The sequence below is a fragment of the Barbus barbus genome (assembly GCF_936440315.1).
Source record: "Barbus barbus genome assembly, chromosome: 32".
Classification (NCBI taxonomy): Eukaryota; Metazoa; Chordata; class Actinopteri; order Cypriniformes; family Cyprinidae; genus Barbus; species Barbus barbus.
This window is the reverse complement of record NC_136760.1, coordinates 23,450,427-23,470,588: the sequence shown is the minus strand read 5'-3', so window position 1 is coordinate 23,470,588 and position 20,162 is coordinate 23,450,427. Positions and strand designations below refer to the sequence as shown.

General features: G+C 35.7%; 1 protein-coding gene across 1 annotated transcript in view; it reads left to right on the top strand.

Annotated features, from left to right (window-relative positions):
* Positions 1-20,162, top strand: part of LOC306852614 (protein sidekick-2-like) — a 307,487-nt gene that overhangs the window by 205,767 nt on the left and 81,558 nt on the right. The window contains exon 2 of the mRNA XM_079389591.1: positions 15,321-15,480. Within this exon, the coding sequence (XP_079245717.1) occupies positions 15,321-15,480 (160 nt within the window). The remainder of the gene's footprint in view (positions 1-15,320; positions 15,481-20,162) is intronic.

Below are 20,162 nucleotides of genomic sequence, written 5' to 3'. Positions count from 1 at the left end.
GAATTCAGCTGTCTACCAAAAAATCCTGAAGGACAATGTCCGTCCATCTGTTCGTGACCTCAAGCTGAAGCGCACTTGGGTTCTGCAGCAGGACAATGATCCAAAACACACCAGCAAATCCACCTCTGAATGGCTGAAGAAAAACAAAATGAAGACTTTGGAGTGGCCTAGTCAAAGTCCTGACCTGAATCCTATTGAGATGCTGTGGCATGACCTTAAAAAGACGGTTCATGCTTGAAATTACAACAATTCTGCCAAGATGAGTGGGCCAAAATTCCTCCACTGCACTGTAACAGACTCATTGCTAAGGGTGGCCCAACCAGTTATTACGTTTAGGGGGCAAGCACTTTTTCACACAGGGCCATGTGGGTTTGGATTTAGTTTTCCCTTCATAATAAAAAACTTCATTCAAAAACTGCATGTTGTGTTTACTTGTTATCTTTGATTACTATTTAAATTTGTTTGATGATCTGAAACATTAAAGTGTGACAAACATGCAACAAAATCAGGAAGGGGGCCAACACTTTTTCACACCACTGTATATATATATATATATATAGAATACTCACATATATAAATGCAAAAGGTTCAAGCACTCTCAAATTTGATCCATTTTGATTTTATTTTACTTTATTTTATGAAATACTATGCAATTGTTATATTACATTTGTTATTTGATTTTTTTATGCAATAGGATGATTTTGTGGGAGACAATTATAGTTATTTTGCTGTTGAAGGTTCTACTGTATATTGATTTTTGCTTGTTCAGATATTATTTTCACTGTCATATATTGCAGTGGAAATCAAGTCGTGCATAACATATTCAATGTTGGAAAATTTCCTACCACAGGAACAAAGCCATCTCACACTCACAGACACATTTTTACACCAATTCACAGCCATCTTAAAATCAAAAGGTCTATGGGGAAAGATAAGAAGAGAAGCTGTAAAAGTTCAGCAGTTCGCTCACAAGTTTTCCAGCTTTTTAATTGTTTTCTCACCTCCCGAGAGGTGGGTGACTAAGCAGCATTTCCCCTACAGCAGCTGTTTGGCTGTCATTTTTGTCATTTTCATTAACTCCTTTTTGGGTTTTCAAAGACATGAATTACCCTAAAGAGGCCCTTGGATTGGGACCTAGTATCACACAGGCAAACTTTTCAGCAATTAGAGTTTGCTTTGTTTTTAAAGAGGATAATTTATTTGAAATTGATCATATGGTATTAATAGACCAGTGTGAAAAACTGGCCTTTACCGTCTGCAGCTAATTGGCTTTATTTTTACACATCGCATGAGACAGTTGTGCTTACACACATTCTTCTAAACAAATATGTTTTCAATAACTTGCTGCATTGCCCCATCTTCTCAGCATTTAACAGGTTGTTCTGATTATTGTTTACAAATGCTGTTCCATGATTCATTCCTAATGCTGTTTTTAAGGACATTACAGTGCACTAATTGGTGATTTACCTGCATGAAATATGGATGTGAGCTGTTTCTCCATAGCTTTGTGCTCTATGAAGTACATATGAATGTGTGATACCCTCCACCAGATTAGAGTGTGATTCTCTCATTCATTAACACCAGGGCTATTCTCAGGACCTGCTCGTTATCATAGCACTCATGTTAGAGGGCAATGTGTGTGCTTATAAATGTGTTGATTGTGTATTATGTGTTGGTACATGTTATTTCCTGGGCTAAAATGAAATAAATGAACAGCATAATGTATGTTGTCCAGTGCGTGCATTTATGAAAGTAGATTGTTTTATTTTATTTATTTATTTTTTGTTCTATTTTTTTATTTATTTATCTTATTCTGACATATGGTTCTAAATCTACACGGTTAATATATTTTATTTAATTTCTCATAAATAACTGTAAATCTAGAGTTATTATTTAGATAATTGAATTGTAAATGTAAAACGTTATTCTTTTTTTTAACTAAAACCTAAATCGAGATCTGAACACAGGTTTCCTGTTTTATTTTATTTAACTGTTATTTGTAAATTATATTACATATATTACATAATTCATATTAATTAAATTACATATATCATACAAATTTACATTCTAAATTGTTTGCCTAATTTTTACAACAGTGTTCAAAATGAATTCCATTGTACTGCATTTTAAGACATTTCTTGTCCAAGTTCTTTTCGGCCTGTCCTACAGGGGGCAGCAAACAAGCGATAGGCATAAACATGTGAAAACACTCTTTCCTCTCACACTCTTTCATCACAACTGTACTTCATTTGCAAAGTTCTCTGGGGAAAATGAAGATGTCTAATTCTACTGACAAGCCTAGAAAGTTCTCTGGTGCCCGTGGCATTTTGAGTGGGAGGAGATCACACATTTATGGAAGTGTGAAATAGAATGATGGGGTCATTGGAACTGTCAATCACTCGCACACTGATGGACTGACTGGCTGAGAGAGCTGTCACTCAGCATGTCGTCCGGTAATGACATCGTCACTCAGGTGGAGAGAGTAACCTAAAGGGGCGGGGCGAAGGAGAAGATGGACAGGCCAGTTAATGGAGGTGTCAGTAAAATTGGCCTCTTTGGTAGAGCAGCTGGGCCTAGAGACAGAAAGAGAGAGAGAGAGTGTATGGTGATTATGTTCAGAAGCACAGATACACCTACATACACATCCATACACTTTCATTACCTTAGATTGCCTTTTTTGCTGTCCTTAGATGTTTTATTTATTTATTTATTTTTTCTGTCTGTCATCTAGCTTTAGGGATTCCAGTCCCTTCCCTTTAAAAAAAGATACATAAAAACATCAGTATTTTTGCAGTAATGATGCAACAGGTCTGATTCAACTCTGATAGATAGATTGATGGATGCTGCTAATAAAAAAATATTTTATTATTTTATTTTATGTTATACATAAATTGTATAATATAAATTGTATAAATGTATGTGATTTCACCCCTACCTGTTATTGATCAATGTTGCTAATTTTATTTTAATTTAATTTAATTTAATTTAATTTAATTTAATTTAATTTAATTTAATTTAATTTAATTTAATTTAATTTAATTTAATTTAATTTAATTTAATTTAATTTAATTTAATTTATTTCACTCCTACATGTTACTGATGGATGCTGCTAATAAAATGTTTAACTTATCATTTAATTTATTTTAACTTTATTTAATTTAATGTAACATAAGAACAGATAGCCGATACAGACCAATTTAATACATAAAACCTGTATACGAATAAGCAGCCTGTTGGATGCTAGTAATATAATATTTTATTTTATTTTAGAGAGTGGATTGTAAATTTGTAATTATAAATATTTTTTAATATTTTATATAAAAAAACAATTAAATAAAATAATGTTAATAATTAAAATAAATGTTTTATTTACTTTTATTTTATTTTATTATTTTTTTTAGACAGTGGTTTGTAAATTTGTACAAATTAAATTAATTAAATGTTAAATTAATCTTGTCTTAATTAAAGCAAACAAACCAGATCCAAGTTGTTTGACAACGAAAAATGCATTTCTGCACTAGCGATGCAACAGGTCTGTGTTCAGTCCTACCTATTACTCACTGATAGATGCTGAAAGGTCCATTGAGTCCGCAAAGGGTGTTGGCAGCTGTTGGGCTACTGGGCAAGGAGTTGGCATATGTTAGAATAAAGCGCAAGTGAGGGCCAAATGTGATTGTGAACTCTGACTGATCTCCACTCCATTGGAGAGGCAGCTACCTGAGGCTATATAGTCAGACTAGACAGAGGTCTGCATGTAGAGTCCATGTTGGCTTGTATTGCACAGTATGTTTGGTCTGGATTCACACTGGCAGTGGGAAACTCCTGTTGGCTTCATCAGTGTACTGTGATGTTGTCTTACTGATGGTCAATAACTGCACTAATATGAGCCAAAATCAGCAGGCAATCGTTTCTCTTAGCCCTCATGCTTTTTTTTCTGTACACAAACCACACGCGGTGTAATGGGAAATGGTTTCTTCATTAGAAGCTCATTAAGGGTGAATTAAGGATTAGTCTGGCCTGGCTGCCCAAAGTCCTTACAATTCTTATTCCAAAAACACCCATCAGAACCCTCCGGCCTTCACACATCCAACACTGCAAACCAGCTGTAGCATTTTATTAAATTTATGAATTTAGGAACTAAATTATATATTTTAAGAACTAAATTAAAAGTTGCTTCAGACCTTTCTAAAGTGCTGTGGGATGCATGTTATGGAAGCTTGTTTCTGCCACAGAATACAATTATAAAAAGGTTGTTGCGTTTTTTAATTATAATGCATTTATGTTGTTGTTGTTGTTGTTTTTTGGTATCAGAATTGAAAGGTGTATTGTAAACTTGGAATTGTGAGGGGGACAAAAAGTAAGAATTGTGAGATGTAAACTTGGAATTCTGAGGAAAAAACAGGCACAGTTGCAAGATACTGAGCTGTAAGATACATTTCAGACTTTTCTTTCTTAGAATTATGAATTTATATCTCGCAGTTGTGAGTTAAAAATTGCTAAATGCTAACTCAGCATTTGCAGTTGCAGTTTATTAACTGTATGCATGTAAACTCAGAATTTGCTGAAAAAGTCAGAATTTCCGCATAAACTTACTTTTTTCCAATTTTCAACTATACAGTATATCGTACTATTGCGAGTTATTAATTGTGAGATATAAACTCATAATTCTGAAAAAACAGTCAGAATTGAAAGATGTAACCTTGCATTTCTGATTTTTTTTTTTCTCTCAGGATTATGAGTTTGTATCTCGCATTTGCGAGCTATTAATTGCACAATATAAACTCATAATTCTGTAGTAAAAAAAAGCCAAAATTGTGAGAGGAAAACTTGCAATTCATACTTTTTTCCCCCTTTTTTCTGATTTCTGAGAAAAGTCAGCTTTAAAAATCTGAATTGTGAAATAAAATGTCACAATTACCTTTTATTTATTTATTTTTTATCCTGTGAAATAAGCAATAAGCTTCTATAACAAATAAGCGTTTCTATAAGAAATAAGCTTCTATTGTACGTAGCAAGGCAACGGATGAAGAAAGAGTACATTCGCTACATTGATCCTCATGTGAAACCTCTGTTTAATCAGAAGTCAAACCAGTGATCCAAGGACAAACAATCCTCTAGCTTTAGCTGACAAATGTGCTGGCACTTTTGCTATATAAGGCTAGAAACATTCTTTGTCCGTAAAGATGAAACAACGTGGGTGGAAAGGTGGTTGTCTATGCATGGTGTGAAGTAGACTCTTAACCTATGGCAGTGACAAAGTGAAAAATAGCCATGACCTTCAGCTTTTGAGGGCACGGACTTAATGCGCTCTTAAAGACACACTAGTCCAGATCAGGGCATTGCTAAAGTCTATGCATTTTCAATTATGCACCTATGTCTGTTTGGCTTTAGCAGAAGAGAGGTGCTAAATTATTATTAAATTATGTGTGTGTAAAGACATGCAGAGCCTCACCAACATATAGCAGTATAAAATCGGTTTCATTATAGCGAATTGGAATGAAAGGAATAGAAACTGACCATTGTTTGTCCTGTCCGAATAGGTAGAATAGTAGAATTAGTAGATATACTAGTAGAATAATAATAAGTCCATTAGAAGTACTCTCGTCTTTATAATCTCTAATCATTTTCATCTGCTCTTAAATTAAAATAGGAGAACTCCAAGAGGGCTTGGATAATAGCATCCTGCATTCATCTCCACTGTGCTCCCAGAGTTCCCATGATCCTCCTTTCACATTGCCTCTCTTCGCGGCTGCCGCAATTAGGACAATTATACGAGTGATGGATTCAGCTCTTTGTCTAATAGTAGCAAATTGAGAAATTCCTCAGATTAAAGATTTCACTGAGATATGAACACTCACACTCTTGTTCAGTCACCTAAACACAACTGCTGAAATACAGTTTAAGATATTGATTCAAATAGCTTGCCTTTGAATATAAGACAAATGCAAACCTAAATTAAGAAAACAAAGTGAAACACCTCAGAATCTCACCTGCTGAGTTGCAATAATGCAATTTAATTGCACCTACATCACTGAAACAGTTGACTGTGAAGTGGCAACTGTGTTTTCTGACTATTTCATGTGTGTTTGTGTTACAAGCCAATAGCAAGTGTATTCTTCATTACAGTAATATGTTTCTGCAGGCTTTATAGAGACATATTTCTTGTTCCATATGCGATGGAACCGCTTCTGTCCCTGCCGACACTCTCCTGAAGATGCCACCACCATACAGTCTGCTGTAGTGTGGGATTAGATTTGCTTTCCATAATCATAATGCCATAATTTGCTTAGTGCAGCCAGTCCACTGGAGAGATTTTATTCCAGCTACAGTGGGGAAATTAAAGCAGTTCGCCCACACACACTGACGAAGACAGACAGACAGATAGAGTCACTGTGTTATCAGCCTTTGTGAAGTCTGCCTTTTTCTAGACAGAGAGCAAACGTGTGAGCGTCTGGAAAAGTTAAATCAAGCCATCTGGACTGTAATTTATTTTCAAGACGTTAACTAGTTCGATCCCAGATTTTTTCATGACAATCTATTACAAGGTTCAGTTGTTTTGACTGAATCCTTACAGACGTTCTCCAAACACCTGGATGAAGTACAGATTTTACAGAGTTAGAAAGAGTGAGACTGTGTCTGTTTATGCTGCACAATTTCAAGTACAGTGCAGGTGTTGTCATTTTTAGATCTTGGTGTCATACATCAGCTCAATTACAGCGCAGACATTGTTTAGTTATAAATTCTGTCTAAGGTGCATTCTTTCTGTGATTTTTTAATTATTTGTCTGTGTGCATGCAAGATGGCAGCTGCCGTGTCTCGCTGTTGTAATAGAACCTGTTTTTTAAGAAATGTAAAACTGTATTAATGCAAGAAACCATTCTGTGTTAACAGTCGCTTACTCATCTGCATTTCCTAGAAAATCCTCTCTCATTAGACATGTACTTCATACTTTTGGATGTAATACTTTAAAGAGCGAGCAGCTGAATGGGTGCAGACTCTGTTTATATATATGCACACCATATAAATTGCACACAAAAAATATTGAAGCATTAAAACAAAATTAGAGAAATAAAATACCAAAAATGTTGTGTAACAATAAGTGTAATACAGCTTTGAATTGTTGTTGCTGTTGTTTTTCAATACATTAGGAAGTGTCCTGTTTAAATAGTTTTTTCTCTGTGCACAAAAATAAAATAATAATAATAATATCATAAACCTTTTACAATGATTTGCAGAAAACAGCCACTAAAATATCATTCAGTGTAACAATCTTGTCAGGCATATTTACCACAAGAATCAGTTTATGACATATTAAAAGACTTAATTAGTTTTTACCCCAAACTCTACTTACTTGTAATTTTACATTTTTAAACTTTGCCACTGTCACATTTTGGCCATTTGTCAGCAAGTAATTTGTATTACTTTAAAATGCATTTTAATATATACATATACACACACACACACACACACACACACAAAATTTGCAGTATGAATTCCAATAACAAACGTCCACATTAATTTTGTAGCTGTATACTGTTTACTGGTTGTTTCAGTTTTATTTCTCCTACAGAATTTTGGCAGAAACACTGAGATGCTTAAATAATGGAGGGCTCCATTTAAGTTGTCTGTCCAATGAAAGAGCAACCCCTGAGCTATACATTTTTTCTCTAGGTGTGTGTGCGTGAATGTTGGCCTTGTACTGAGTGTCTCTCTGGGAAGAGGTTAGAGACTGTCATGGCACCACATGCACACAGGCTAAATAAAGAGAAACAGCGGTTCAGCAATGACTGCCCAGATGACATGGCGGTTAAAGATGTGTGAGGAACTGGCTCAGAGATGGAGTCTGTAAAAATGGTATTGCAATGGCATTGTTCAGTTTAGTGCGTTTAATCTTATATAGTATTTTACCCACTAGATTCATGCTTTATGTGTGCAGTATTTGTTTGCATGTTCAACTGACTTCATCCACCTGTCAGGCTCCACAGACTGTATGAAATATACATATATATGTGAATAGAAGATAGGCAGCAGGTGTTGTGAAGGACCAGACTGGGTTGGATTCATTTGCAGCTTTATTTAGAATGGTCAAACAGGCAGGGTCAAACACCAGCAAACTGAACAATCGAGGCAAGGCAGAGACGGAGTCGAGAAGCAGGCAAAAGGTCGAGGCAGGCAGCGATATTCAAGGGTCCAGTAAACAATTCCAAGTCAGGGCAGGCAGAGAACAATCAGTAACGTTAAACAGTCCAAGGGTCGAGAGGTATAAAACAAACACGGGTTATAACACTCAGAAATGACAGCCAGGGCAAATCAAGACTTCGCAGTGCGGTGCTGTGTGTGAATGGTTTATATGTGTGTGTGTTAATGAGGTGCAGGTGTGGAGTGCAATCAGTCCCAGGTATGAGGCATGATGGGAATTGGAGTTCATGAGATGGCTAATATTCGGGCGATGGCTCCCTCTGGTGGTGCGAGGGAGGCGGTATAGGAACCTCTTCCGTAACAGCAGGGAAGGCACTGAGGGAAATTCTCTTCTCCTTCTCTGGATCCGTCTGCGGTAGAATGCTGTGGAAATCATGGGGCTGGTTTTTCGTATGCACCCTTATATAGGCCGTGTTGGAATTAAAATTATATTCCAGAGAGAGGCTGGGAGCAAGGTATTTACATATGAATGCTGTATTTAATTTGTTTTTGTTTGTTTTTGTTTAGAATAGAGTTATGGGGCTCTGAGAGCTTTTGGAGCATGCCCAAGTTTGTTTGATGGGTGTGAAAGTGGTTTTTGACAGAAATCTCTTATGCCCACCATGGCTGCACATACAGTATTTGATAAAAAAAAACAAATGCAGTAAAAAGTGTAATATTGTGAAATATTATTACAATTATAAATATCAGTTTTCTATTTTAATATATATAAAATTTTATGTTTTTTTTCTTCTTCTGATGGCAAAGCTAAATTTTCAGCAGCCATTATTCCAGTCTTCAGTGTCACATGATCCTTTAGAAATCATATATGCTGATCTGATGCGCAAGAACTGTTGAGCTTAATATTATATACAGCTTAATATTTTTGTGGAAATGTTCTATTCTTTGAAATATTCTATTCTGTGATGGATCAAAAGTTCAAAAGAACAGCATTTATTTGAAACAGAAATCTTATGTAACATTGTCAGTGTTGGGGAGTAACTAGTTACATTACAACGGAATTACGGAATTTAATTATGAAATAAAAGTAATTGTAATTAGTTACAGTTACTAAGAAAAAAAAATGTGTAATTAAATTACAGTTACTTATGAAAATATTAACGATTACAAAGGGGGTACATCTGATTTTTTTCACACACACTCCCACATACAGATTTAATTGATTTCTGCAGTGATTGCTCTAAAATATGAAACACCAATGTTTCAGAAGTTTATACTTTAACATGCTTGTCTGATAACTCTTATATTTCCTATATGGGTTTATGAAAAAGCTTTACTTTTTTTAAGATTAACCGTTTTTTTTTTTTCTAAGGCAATGTTAGACTCCAGTGTTTTCCGTCATAGCTATGCAAATATTTGATTTCAAAAACAGTATCATAGCTATTAAACTATATCTTATGATTTTAAATCTGTATTTAACCTCAGAATGATTTTAAAATAAGTCTGATTTTGTGGTGGCTGTGTTTCAAAGGGGACATCAGATGGCCATTTTCCACAAGTTGGTATGATTATTTACGGTCTTCTCGAAATGGTCTCAGTGGTCGTGAAAAACAACACCATTTTTACCTTGTCAAAAACAGCTCTGTTCACAGCAACTTGTTTCACTGCATATCTCTTTACATGCTAATGAGCACTGCTCACCCCGCACCTCTCTTCTGTGGAAGAGCAAAGGCGATTCGCAAATAATCATAAAAAATATAAAGTGTGAGGCTTACTTCTTCTGGAGGTGCAGCTGGATCATGAACAATGGGTACTGCTCCATCCTTGAGTTTTAGCTTTTTAACAAAACCTGCCTTGAATTGTTCCTCATTCAGAAAACAGTCTGGAGCAAAATGATTTACGCAGCCAGACATAAACAAATTTCGTGGAAGTGAAGTGACGTGTGGCCAAGTATGGTGAGCCATACTCGTAATTTGTGCTCTGCATTTAGTCTCAGCCTCAGACGTCACGCCCACAGACCGTTGGCTAAACGTCTGATGCATATGGCACACTTTTCTGGAAACACTTCAAGAAAAGTCGAAGTCATCATCTGACTGGTTGAATTAAACCGGATTTCTGAGAGATGCGAATGTCGCATTTATTGTCGCGGGAAACATAGATGCCGTGGCGCCAAACCCCCTCATGAAAGAAGAAAGCCGCCGTATTTACAAATGTTACGACAAACACTTATCAGGGTCAACTAAACGCTGGATTTTCAAAAGTATGTGAAATATTTAAAGTTTGTGGCATAGACTCTTTAAAATACATCCGAGAGTTTCACACACCGGTTTGTTATTGTGGAGACATTTCCACATCCCTAAACGTGACGCTAAACGAAACAAGCTTTGGTTGTTTGACATGTCGGACAAACAGCCTCATGGGCTGGCCTTGGCCAATGAAAGCGGACATCTATTTCATACCTTCAGCCGTCAGTCTGAAGGTCTGGCTACGCGAGACTACTCTGCATTTAACCCATTCAAGTGCACACACACTGTGAACACACCCAGAGCAGTGGGCAGCCATATTGCTGCAGCGCCCGAGGAGCAGTTGGGGATTCGATTCTTGTTCAAGGGTCTCACCTCAGTCATGATATTAAAGGCGCTGGTTATTCACTCCAAAATCAAAATGGCTTGATAATTGAGACTGTTTAGGTTTTTGGGGGATTAAAAAAAGGGCTTTTTATCATTTTAAAATGTTTATCATTGTAGGGTGGTTGTGTCCACACACTGCCAAGACACATTTATATGCAAATGAAGATATTTGGCATCCAATGTCTCCTTTAAAATTCAAATATTATAATCTTAATTCAAGTGATGTAGGATTTCGAAAGTCTGACAGTAATCAGTGTTGAGTACTACTGTAAGGTTAACCTGTCTGCTTTGCATGTTTGAAAGTGATTAACAGTTGAAAACATTAGGAATTTAGAAAAGTAATCAAAAAGTAATCAGTTACATTAATAAAGTAATTGAAAAGTTACACTACTTGTTACATTTTAAATAGGGTAACTTGTAATCTGTAACCTATTACATTTCCAAAGTAACCTTCCCAACACTGAACATTGCAAATATTTTTATGTACACTTTTGATAAATGTAATTGTGTATGATGAAAGTGTTAATTTCTTTAAAAATAAATAAATAAATAAAAAATCTTACTCGCCCAAAATGTTTGAATGGTAGTGTAAATAATACATTTAACAGCAAATGAGAAGCACACAAAATTGCTTTACCATTTATTTGATTCATTTCTGTATTTTTACATTTTAAATAATCTTTTACATTTTACAATACATTTTATTAATTCAATATGTATTTAGAAAAATAAAATATAAGTTGTACATGGCTATAACAAATAAAACAGTAGGATACATGGTTATCAGCTGATGATATTTATCTCAAAATGGAGAAAATATTTGTACTGTTACCTTGCTACAGTAGTAAGCTGCCATTGTACTGAACTTGGGTTTGGACCAAGAATCATCCTTAGTCTCATGAATAGCTAAATACAGTAAATGTACAGTACCTGCTTTATTGCATAAGAATTTGCACATTTGTTTTGTGGCTGTGTGTTTGTAAGCACATCACACCTCAGTTCTCTTCAATGAGTCTGACACATAATCCTTCATTATGAGAGAAGGTGAGAGAGAGGAGCAAAGGTGCCCGTACTTTTAATAGAAAGCACATAGCTTGTGTTTAATTATGGATGTTAACCCCTGGGCAACGCGTACGCGCATATGCGTGCATGAGATACTCGCTAATGAGTTAAGAAGTGTAATTCTCCGTGTAGCGCTTGTGCCAGGCCTTTTGTGACACCAGCCACCAGACCCCTTTTGGCTCCTCGACAACCTGTCGCCAAAACAACTACCGCAGCCCCCCGGGAAACCCCCGTCTGACCCCTTTCGTTCTTCTGCACACTCACGATAACAAGCACAGGAGAAGTAAAGAGACCATAATTGCAGTGTGTCTTCCCCTCCGACAGGCTTTTTTAAAACAATCTCTAGAATTTACAGCTGTTCACAGTCTACATCTAACGCCAGTGCCCATTAAGATTTCTCTGAACACTTGCAGTGGTAATCTGACTACTTTTTTTAAAGGCCTCTTTCCACCCTCTGTCTCTTTCATATCTGTCAATTAAGATATGTGTCTCATAAGCCCCTGTACAATTTACAAAATTTGGTCCCAGAGCACTTGTTACTGGTCCGCTCTTGTAAGGTTACAGAAGGGTATTATCCCCTCTTTTCTGCCATTTACTGCATCAGTAATAGAGACTCTGTGATCTTACTGTTTTATCTCCGCTCTACTAGGCCCCTCGGAGGCCCATCGGGGTGTTTGTTAGCTCCATTGACGGATCATTAAGGCTTTTAGTAGACCAGATCATTTGTTCTCTAATGAGAGGGAGAAACGCGAGCCCTGATACTCATCGATGATCAATATCTTCTGCCTGTTTTAACTGTATCACTCGTTCTCGGTCTCTCTCTCTTTCTCGGTGTCTGCATCTTTATCTCTCTATCTGAGATAAAAGTGGAGTTCGAAACGCTTGGGAACAATTAGCCTCACCCGTCTAATCAAATCTCTCATGCGCGAATCCTTTTACCTCATTTTCATAAAACTTTGTGAATATCCCAAACCATGCATTACATTAATACCCCTCCTCGTCGTCTAGCCCATTTATTCCTCTAACTGGCTTCTGCATCGTCAACCCTCTTGTATTTAAGACTTTATAGTGGTTGAATCCTAATTTGCATGCTATCCATCGTAAATAGTACGCAAGATTAGGATTAATGCGTCCTGAATCATAGTAGGCCTACGTGTGAAATAGTAGGCCTGTCTCAAAATGCACAGATGGCAGAATATTTGCAATGGATTTTCGAAGTATGCATGCACGCTTTTTTTTTTTTTTTTGGCTAATCTGTGTGTGCTTGGGTCTATTATGGCCCGTTTCACATTGCACTTAGGAAGACAAGAAGTTTATGATGGTTTTTGAAACTGTTTCAGTAAATGTTTAAACTTCACAGTTAAAAGGGCACTTTTCCCTTCATAACGACATTATAGCTATACATGAAGACTTGTCATATTTTCAATATAATATAAAATTTAGTTGGGCTGGGCATCAAAATACATCTCCTGATCAGATTTCAATTAATTTGATCATTAAAGTAATTTAATCATTAAAAAACGTTATTATTATTTATTATTTTAACTTTATTATAGTTATTACAGTTACAGTAAAATTAATTTATATATATATATATACATTTTACTGTAACTGTAATAACTGTACAGTAATAATGTAATGCCTGTAATAATAAAGTTTTTAATTTAATTCTTTTTAATTCTAGAGTCATTTTGAATGATTCTGGCTCAAAAAAAAAGAGAAGTCTTTTATCTTGCTTTAACTCTTGGGTGAGTCGTTTTGAATGATTCTGGTTCAAAAGAGTCATTTGTTCATGATTCAGTGAATCAATTGTATGTTTTTCATACACTAAAAATAATCAGTTGATAATAGTAATTTGTTTGTGAATCGGACTAGACATCGTGCTAACAAACTTCTTTTTTTTGCCACGGGAACAGCTCAAGAGAAAGAAGTGTTTGGCATTATTTGACGAAACATTCATTGTTTAAGACAGTAGCTATATTTAGTTCGGACAGCAAACTGAGGTAAATATGATTTAATTTTGCTGATGACTTGTAACTTAGATTCAGCATTGAGGGAAACACACAAGTTACAGTATCGCTAATGGAATTCTAGCAATGCACAAATTATGATAAAAATAGTGATTAGTTTGATAATCTATATTTTTTACCCAGCCGTAATATTTAGTTCAAGTATAAGTTACTTCCAAATTGAGTAAAAAGTTGCAATGCTACACTGTTCACACTTAGTGAAGAAATTTGTTCCGCATGCGCTGGTTAATTGTACAGTGTCGTTTAGTCACACTTGAAATGTGTGTTGACATGTTGGCATACATTACAAAACAGAGAAAATATCAGGAGCCCTGTGATAAATAATGTATGTGATTCCGTTTTTTTAAGAGCAGATAATAATTAGAATGTGATGGAATTTTATGATATCTGCATGTTTACACAGTAAAAATGTTGTCATGTAACGTATTAATGTACTTAATGTGGTAGCATCAGTCAGTCGGTCGGTCGGTCGTTCTGTCTGTCTGTCTGTCCGTCCGTCCGTCCGTCCGTCCGTCCATCCATCCATCCATACATCCATCCATCCATACATCTGGATACATGTGTATCCATTCATACATATTTACTCAACAGTGAAGAACATGGAAATATGCAAAATCTGTATTCACTTCTCTACTGCTTTTGTTCTCAATGAAGGAGCTAAAACTTGGTTTAGTGAAACCAGAGAGATACCACAAACCGTCTGCCTAATAGATCATTCTGACAGTTTAATTTTAATGCTTGATTATCATTCCATCTTATAATTGTATTATCCAACCGTTCAATTAATTTGTTCTATATTTACACCGATGATTAGGATCAGAATTGAAATTGTAGTCGCTGGCTCTGTGTGTCGAAAGTAACCAGGCTATCTGTTGGAGTAGCTCTCCTGATATTCCTGCTCCTATAGGAATGGGATATCAGCTCCATCTGCTTCCAGTATCTTTCCATTAGAGGAACGAATACTCTTAGATGTGATTGAGTGCATGGACCCACTTTATGTGACTGGGGTGTGTGTTGCAAAATGAGCTTACACAGAATTAATATGGGTGGTTCTGCTAAAATCTGAAGAAAGCACCACCCCAAAATGTTTCACTTGAAATGTATTAAATAAATAAATAAATATTTAAAATGTTTTGTTTAAAATTTGTAATGTTTATTTTGAATATACAAAATATATTTGTTATTCATCCATGTATTGTGTATTATTCTACTTTCTAGCAATACATGTTTTTAAGTTAATACATATTCATATTCAGTCTGGAGTGCTTTTCCTTTATTGAACTTCACACAAGACAACAGGCCGTGTTTAAAATTCTATGTGCAAATACCAGCAGCAGGCTGAGGTGAAGTGTCTGTGAGCATTAGCTGGTCATGTGTACCTGCTGCAGGTCAAACAGTGTTTTCCCTCAGAAGCAATTCCCACTTTCTTACATCTCTCTTTCTTTGTGTGTTCCTGCAGATGACGTTCCTCCATACTTTAAAACAGAGCCTGTACCGAGTCAGCTGCACCTGGAGAGGAACCGGTTGGTTCTGACCTGTATGGCTGAGGGGAGCTGGCCTTTGGAGTTTAAATGGATCCACAACGACACAGAGATCACGCGGTTCTCGCTGGAGTACAGGTCAGAGTGTTTTCATGTATGCGTAAAAACATATCTAGCAGGGATTAATGTTTTCTAACATGCCATGCAGAACCAGATCGCTTCCATTATAATCAGAGGATACTGGAAACCCATGAACTTTAAATTGACAGAAACATGGATTCACTTTTTTTTTTTAATCTATCTATTCTATGTTTTTATTGTTTCTATGCACTGTATGCTGCTAATACTAAGATAAATATAAATTAGAAAATAACCCAGACAAAGCCAAATCACACCAATAGATTCCTGTTGAGAATAAAGTTTGAAGAAAATCAGCTGATTTTCATTACATGGACAAAGTTATATACTGTAAGTTTGGAATGATATGAGGATGAATAAATTATAAAAGAATTTTCTTTTTTAGGTGAACTATCACTTTAAGTATAGCCTTGAGCTGGCACTTGTTTTTATTTGAAGCTATATTTCCCCATCTCATCAAAGAAAATCTTCCCCTGGCAATGGAAGTAACCAATATGATAAAATATTAGTTTTATTAGGTTATAATTCTTATAATAGTTCTTGTGATTAGAACAACAGAAATGTGATGACACATAAATTGTTCCGTCTTTATTTTGTGAGGCAAAGATTCATAGGAATAATTATTCAGTGTCGAAAAGCAAGAATTCACTTTTAAAGACAATTGTATCTGCCATCAAGAGTGCTCGGGTCATCCAATTCAGACTTTTTAATTAACTATCCTCAGAATATAAAGTAAACTCTGGAGCTGTGGTGAATGGAGTTTTAATTGAAAAGATAAAACTGGTTGATTAGAGCGAGGGACAGGACAAGGTACAGATGGTGTGCTGGTCGCTGTGCTGTTCTGAGGCTTCCCATCTACTCCATCTCTTCTCATGTTTACATTATTATCAACAAAATCCAGTTACAGTTGAGCTCTTTCTAATAATCACTATGCACATGCATATTCAGGTTAAAGGGATTCACTCAAAAATAAAATACCATTCCATGGCTTTCTTTCTTCTTTGGAACATAAAAGAAGGAATTTGTTTCTCTATCCATGAAAGTCAAAGGGATCCAATACTGTTTGGACCCCAGCATTCTTCAAAATATCTTCTTTCGTATTCCACATAAGAAAGTCATACCGATTTGGAATGACATAAGAGTAAATCATGGCAGAATTTTCATTTTAGACAAATTATCCCTGTATGCAAACTGTAATCTACTTGTTGTCAAACAAATTAATAACAAACGCTTTGAGACAGAGAGCTGTGACAAATTATTAACAAGTGCTTTGAGACACAGAGAGTTGTGAAAAATCAAGCTATCAAAACATAAAAAAAAATGAACATGAACATGAATGGAAACTAAAATAAGTCAATATCAAAAAGAAAAAACCCTCCCATAACAATTTTCCATGTCATTTCACTCTGGAGTGCTGTGAATCAATAATTTGACTAAATTACTAAATTACAGAATTGCTAAAAATGAATTTTAAATAATAAAAGAAAATAAATAAATAGCATGCAGCATATCCAGACCATAACAGCATCATTGTTTTTGTTTGTTTTTTACTTAATCATGTTTTAATCTCAAAATAGCTGTATAATAATTGTACAACATTCTCTGACTTCTGCTTAAAGTGATACATGAACACAAAAAGTTATTTTTATTTATTTATTTTTACAGAATTTATTTATTTTCTTTAACTTATTTTAACATCTTATTTTAATTTTTATTTATAAAATTTATTTATTTATCTTTTTAACTTATTTTATTATCTTATTTGTTTATTTATTTCATTTTATTTTCTGTTGTACACAAAATGTTATGTCTCTTCTTCTTATGCTTGGTTAGGACACAATGTTATGCAATCAGACACATCTAGAGGTCAAAGAGATAATCAAAGGTCAGTATCGTTGATCAAGACTAAGACTTGCTATTATAATACATAAGAAACCCAACTGAAAGCCAGTTTTCAGGTGCGTGTACAGACTTGTGTTTATATGGGACGTCTCCAGTGTCACTGGTGTCCTCCCCTATGACATGCGAAGACATCTGAAAGTGGCAAGGTCAGCAAAGCCGAATGGTAATTTGGCCATGGATGCTCTTCTATGCAAATAGAAAGAGTGATGAATCGTCATTTAAAAGCATCCTAGCTCACACAATGACCTTTCCTTTCCCAGCCCCCTGACACATAAGTGTGTGTGTGCTTCTCTCGTACGCAAAGGAGACTTTCCCAAATGAGCTCAATCAATTGTTGTCTGGCAGTAGTGTTGTTCTCTAATGCCAGCTCAGCTGACTCTGCTACTGTGGCACTAATGACATCAGCCTGCCCGGGCATCCAATCAGCTCAGGCGTGCATTCTGGGTCTGTTTAACACTACCAAGTGCCTTGCTGGATTAAATGCAGAATTTAAATGTGATTGTGTCATTTTTCAATGTTGAAATAATTTGCCTAATCCATTTTAATATGAAAGGCAATTGTTGGCAATTGCAATTGTTTCATGAAAATACTGTTTCATAATTTTTTACTCTTTTTTTTTTTGACCAAATAAATGCAACTTTGCTGAGAATTGGCATCTTCTTTAAAAAGAAAAAAGGTAGTGTAAATTCAGTCAATAGTTGTCTTATGAGTCAAGATCAAAATGAGACGTAAGATGTTATTGACTAATGCTTTTGCCTCTTCAATAATTTTCACCATTCAATTCATAATTAAAATCACAGAAGTATTGCAGGAGTGTAACTATTTTTTTATTGTTTCTGAAGGCCTTGGATCATAACAATACTGCCTTAAGAGAAAGATCAAAAGACAAAGCAGAAAGGAGCAACCTAGCATTTCAGATTGTCTTGCAGAAATGTTTTAAGGCCATCCTCACTATTTTTCATTCTTTTATGATTTGGTTCTTCTCTCCATTTTGCACTCTCTAGTTTCTATTTCTTGTGCTGAAATCTCAGTAAACAAGTTTTCTCTCACGGCTGACTCTCAGACCATATTTCCACATTAACAGGGACAATTTCACGCCGGATCTGCATGAATTAACTAGAGTTCAGTGCAATAATTTGCCTTGTCTGGAGGATGGCAGTGACGAGTTTCCACTGAGCATTCTCACAGAAATGCAGTGAAAGATCCTATAAAATACTGCTATGCCATACATGTTTTGGTTTTTCACTCCATTTACACTCTTATCTATAATATTATATTATAGATATTTTGGGAAAATAGTGTATGCTGAGGAAAGAGATAAGCAAAAAAAAAAAAAAAATAGGGGTGCAAAATTTTCTCACAGTTTGGTTTTTATCACAGTTCTGTAGTCACAGGTTCTTCTTCTAAGTTTGTTCATCGGAACAGGTTTAGAGAAATTTCGGATTATATCAGTTGCTCACCAATAGACCCTCTGCAGTTAATGGGTGCCGTCAGAATGTTAGTCCAAACAGTTGATAAAACCGTTTACAAACCACTTACAAACATACAGCTTTTCTCTTTATGAGATGTTAATTGATGAACTGGTGTCTGTAGATTCCTTTTGGAATATTGATGTTTTTATTAGCTGTTTTAACTCTCATTCTGATGGCACCCATTCACTCCAGAGGATCCAATGATGAGCAAGTGATGTAATGAAAATCCCCCAAACCTGTTCTGATTAAGAAACAATCTTATACATGTTCGACCGCCTGAGAATTAATACACTTTTATTTTATAGCAGATGTTAAATTTGAATGTAAATACTCATTATTTTACACTTTATTTCAGAAGTATTGATCATTTAAAGAAGTGCATTTAAAGACACCTATTCAAATTAACAGCGTACAATTGTTCTCCAGCACTGAAATAAACAGTGCTTCGCTAGTATGTCCATAAAAACTCTCTTTGCTTCTTATATAAGCAAACATCCTTTTCCTGTTTCAACATCCCTGCCATTAGTGTCACCATAACAGCAAGTACCACTGTTGTTTGGTTACTGGAAGGCTGTGCCATTCATCAACTATATGCACTGATTATTCTATAGGCAGCAGATGTTATCAGTGCTTCCCGTAACAGCGCCTGCAGGCTGAGCCGATGTTGCGTTTCGCTCCCAGCAAATTGAATCACCTGCAGCGTAGGCCTGTACAAAAAGACCTGCTTTCTTCCTTTCATTCTTCTTGCCTGAAACCACGCGATGTCAAAGAAGGCACTGGAGCAGAAGAAGCGTTCTGTTGTTTTCTTTATTCATGTAAACATTAGCGTGGTTTGTTGTGACGCCTTCTGGATATCTGTGACCTGATACCAACACACTTACTGAGAAGAGCTTTCCGTCCAGACAATGCTAATGGATTCTCTTCTGCACCTGAAATATGAGACTTCCACCCAGCATTCTTTCAGTGTAACTGTGTGTGCGCGCCTGGTGTTATATCTGTGTATGCATGAGTGCATCCATAATCTGGTTTCCAGTAACCTACCAATGGAACTGTTGCAGTCTGACCTTACAGACAATTAAAATCCAACTGCTCAATTTGGACAGAATTTGAATTACAGTAGCAAACGGGATACAGAATTATAATAGTGCGTAACAGTGCATGTCCACTTTCTCTGTATATGAAACTATATAGAAAAACAATATATTTTATGTGTATTGCCAAATATGCATTTATATAATATATTTAAGTAGGTTGAGAGCATAGGAAGGTTGACTGGATGGTCGCTATAGTATTTTTGCTTCGATTTTC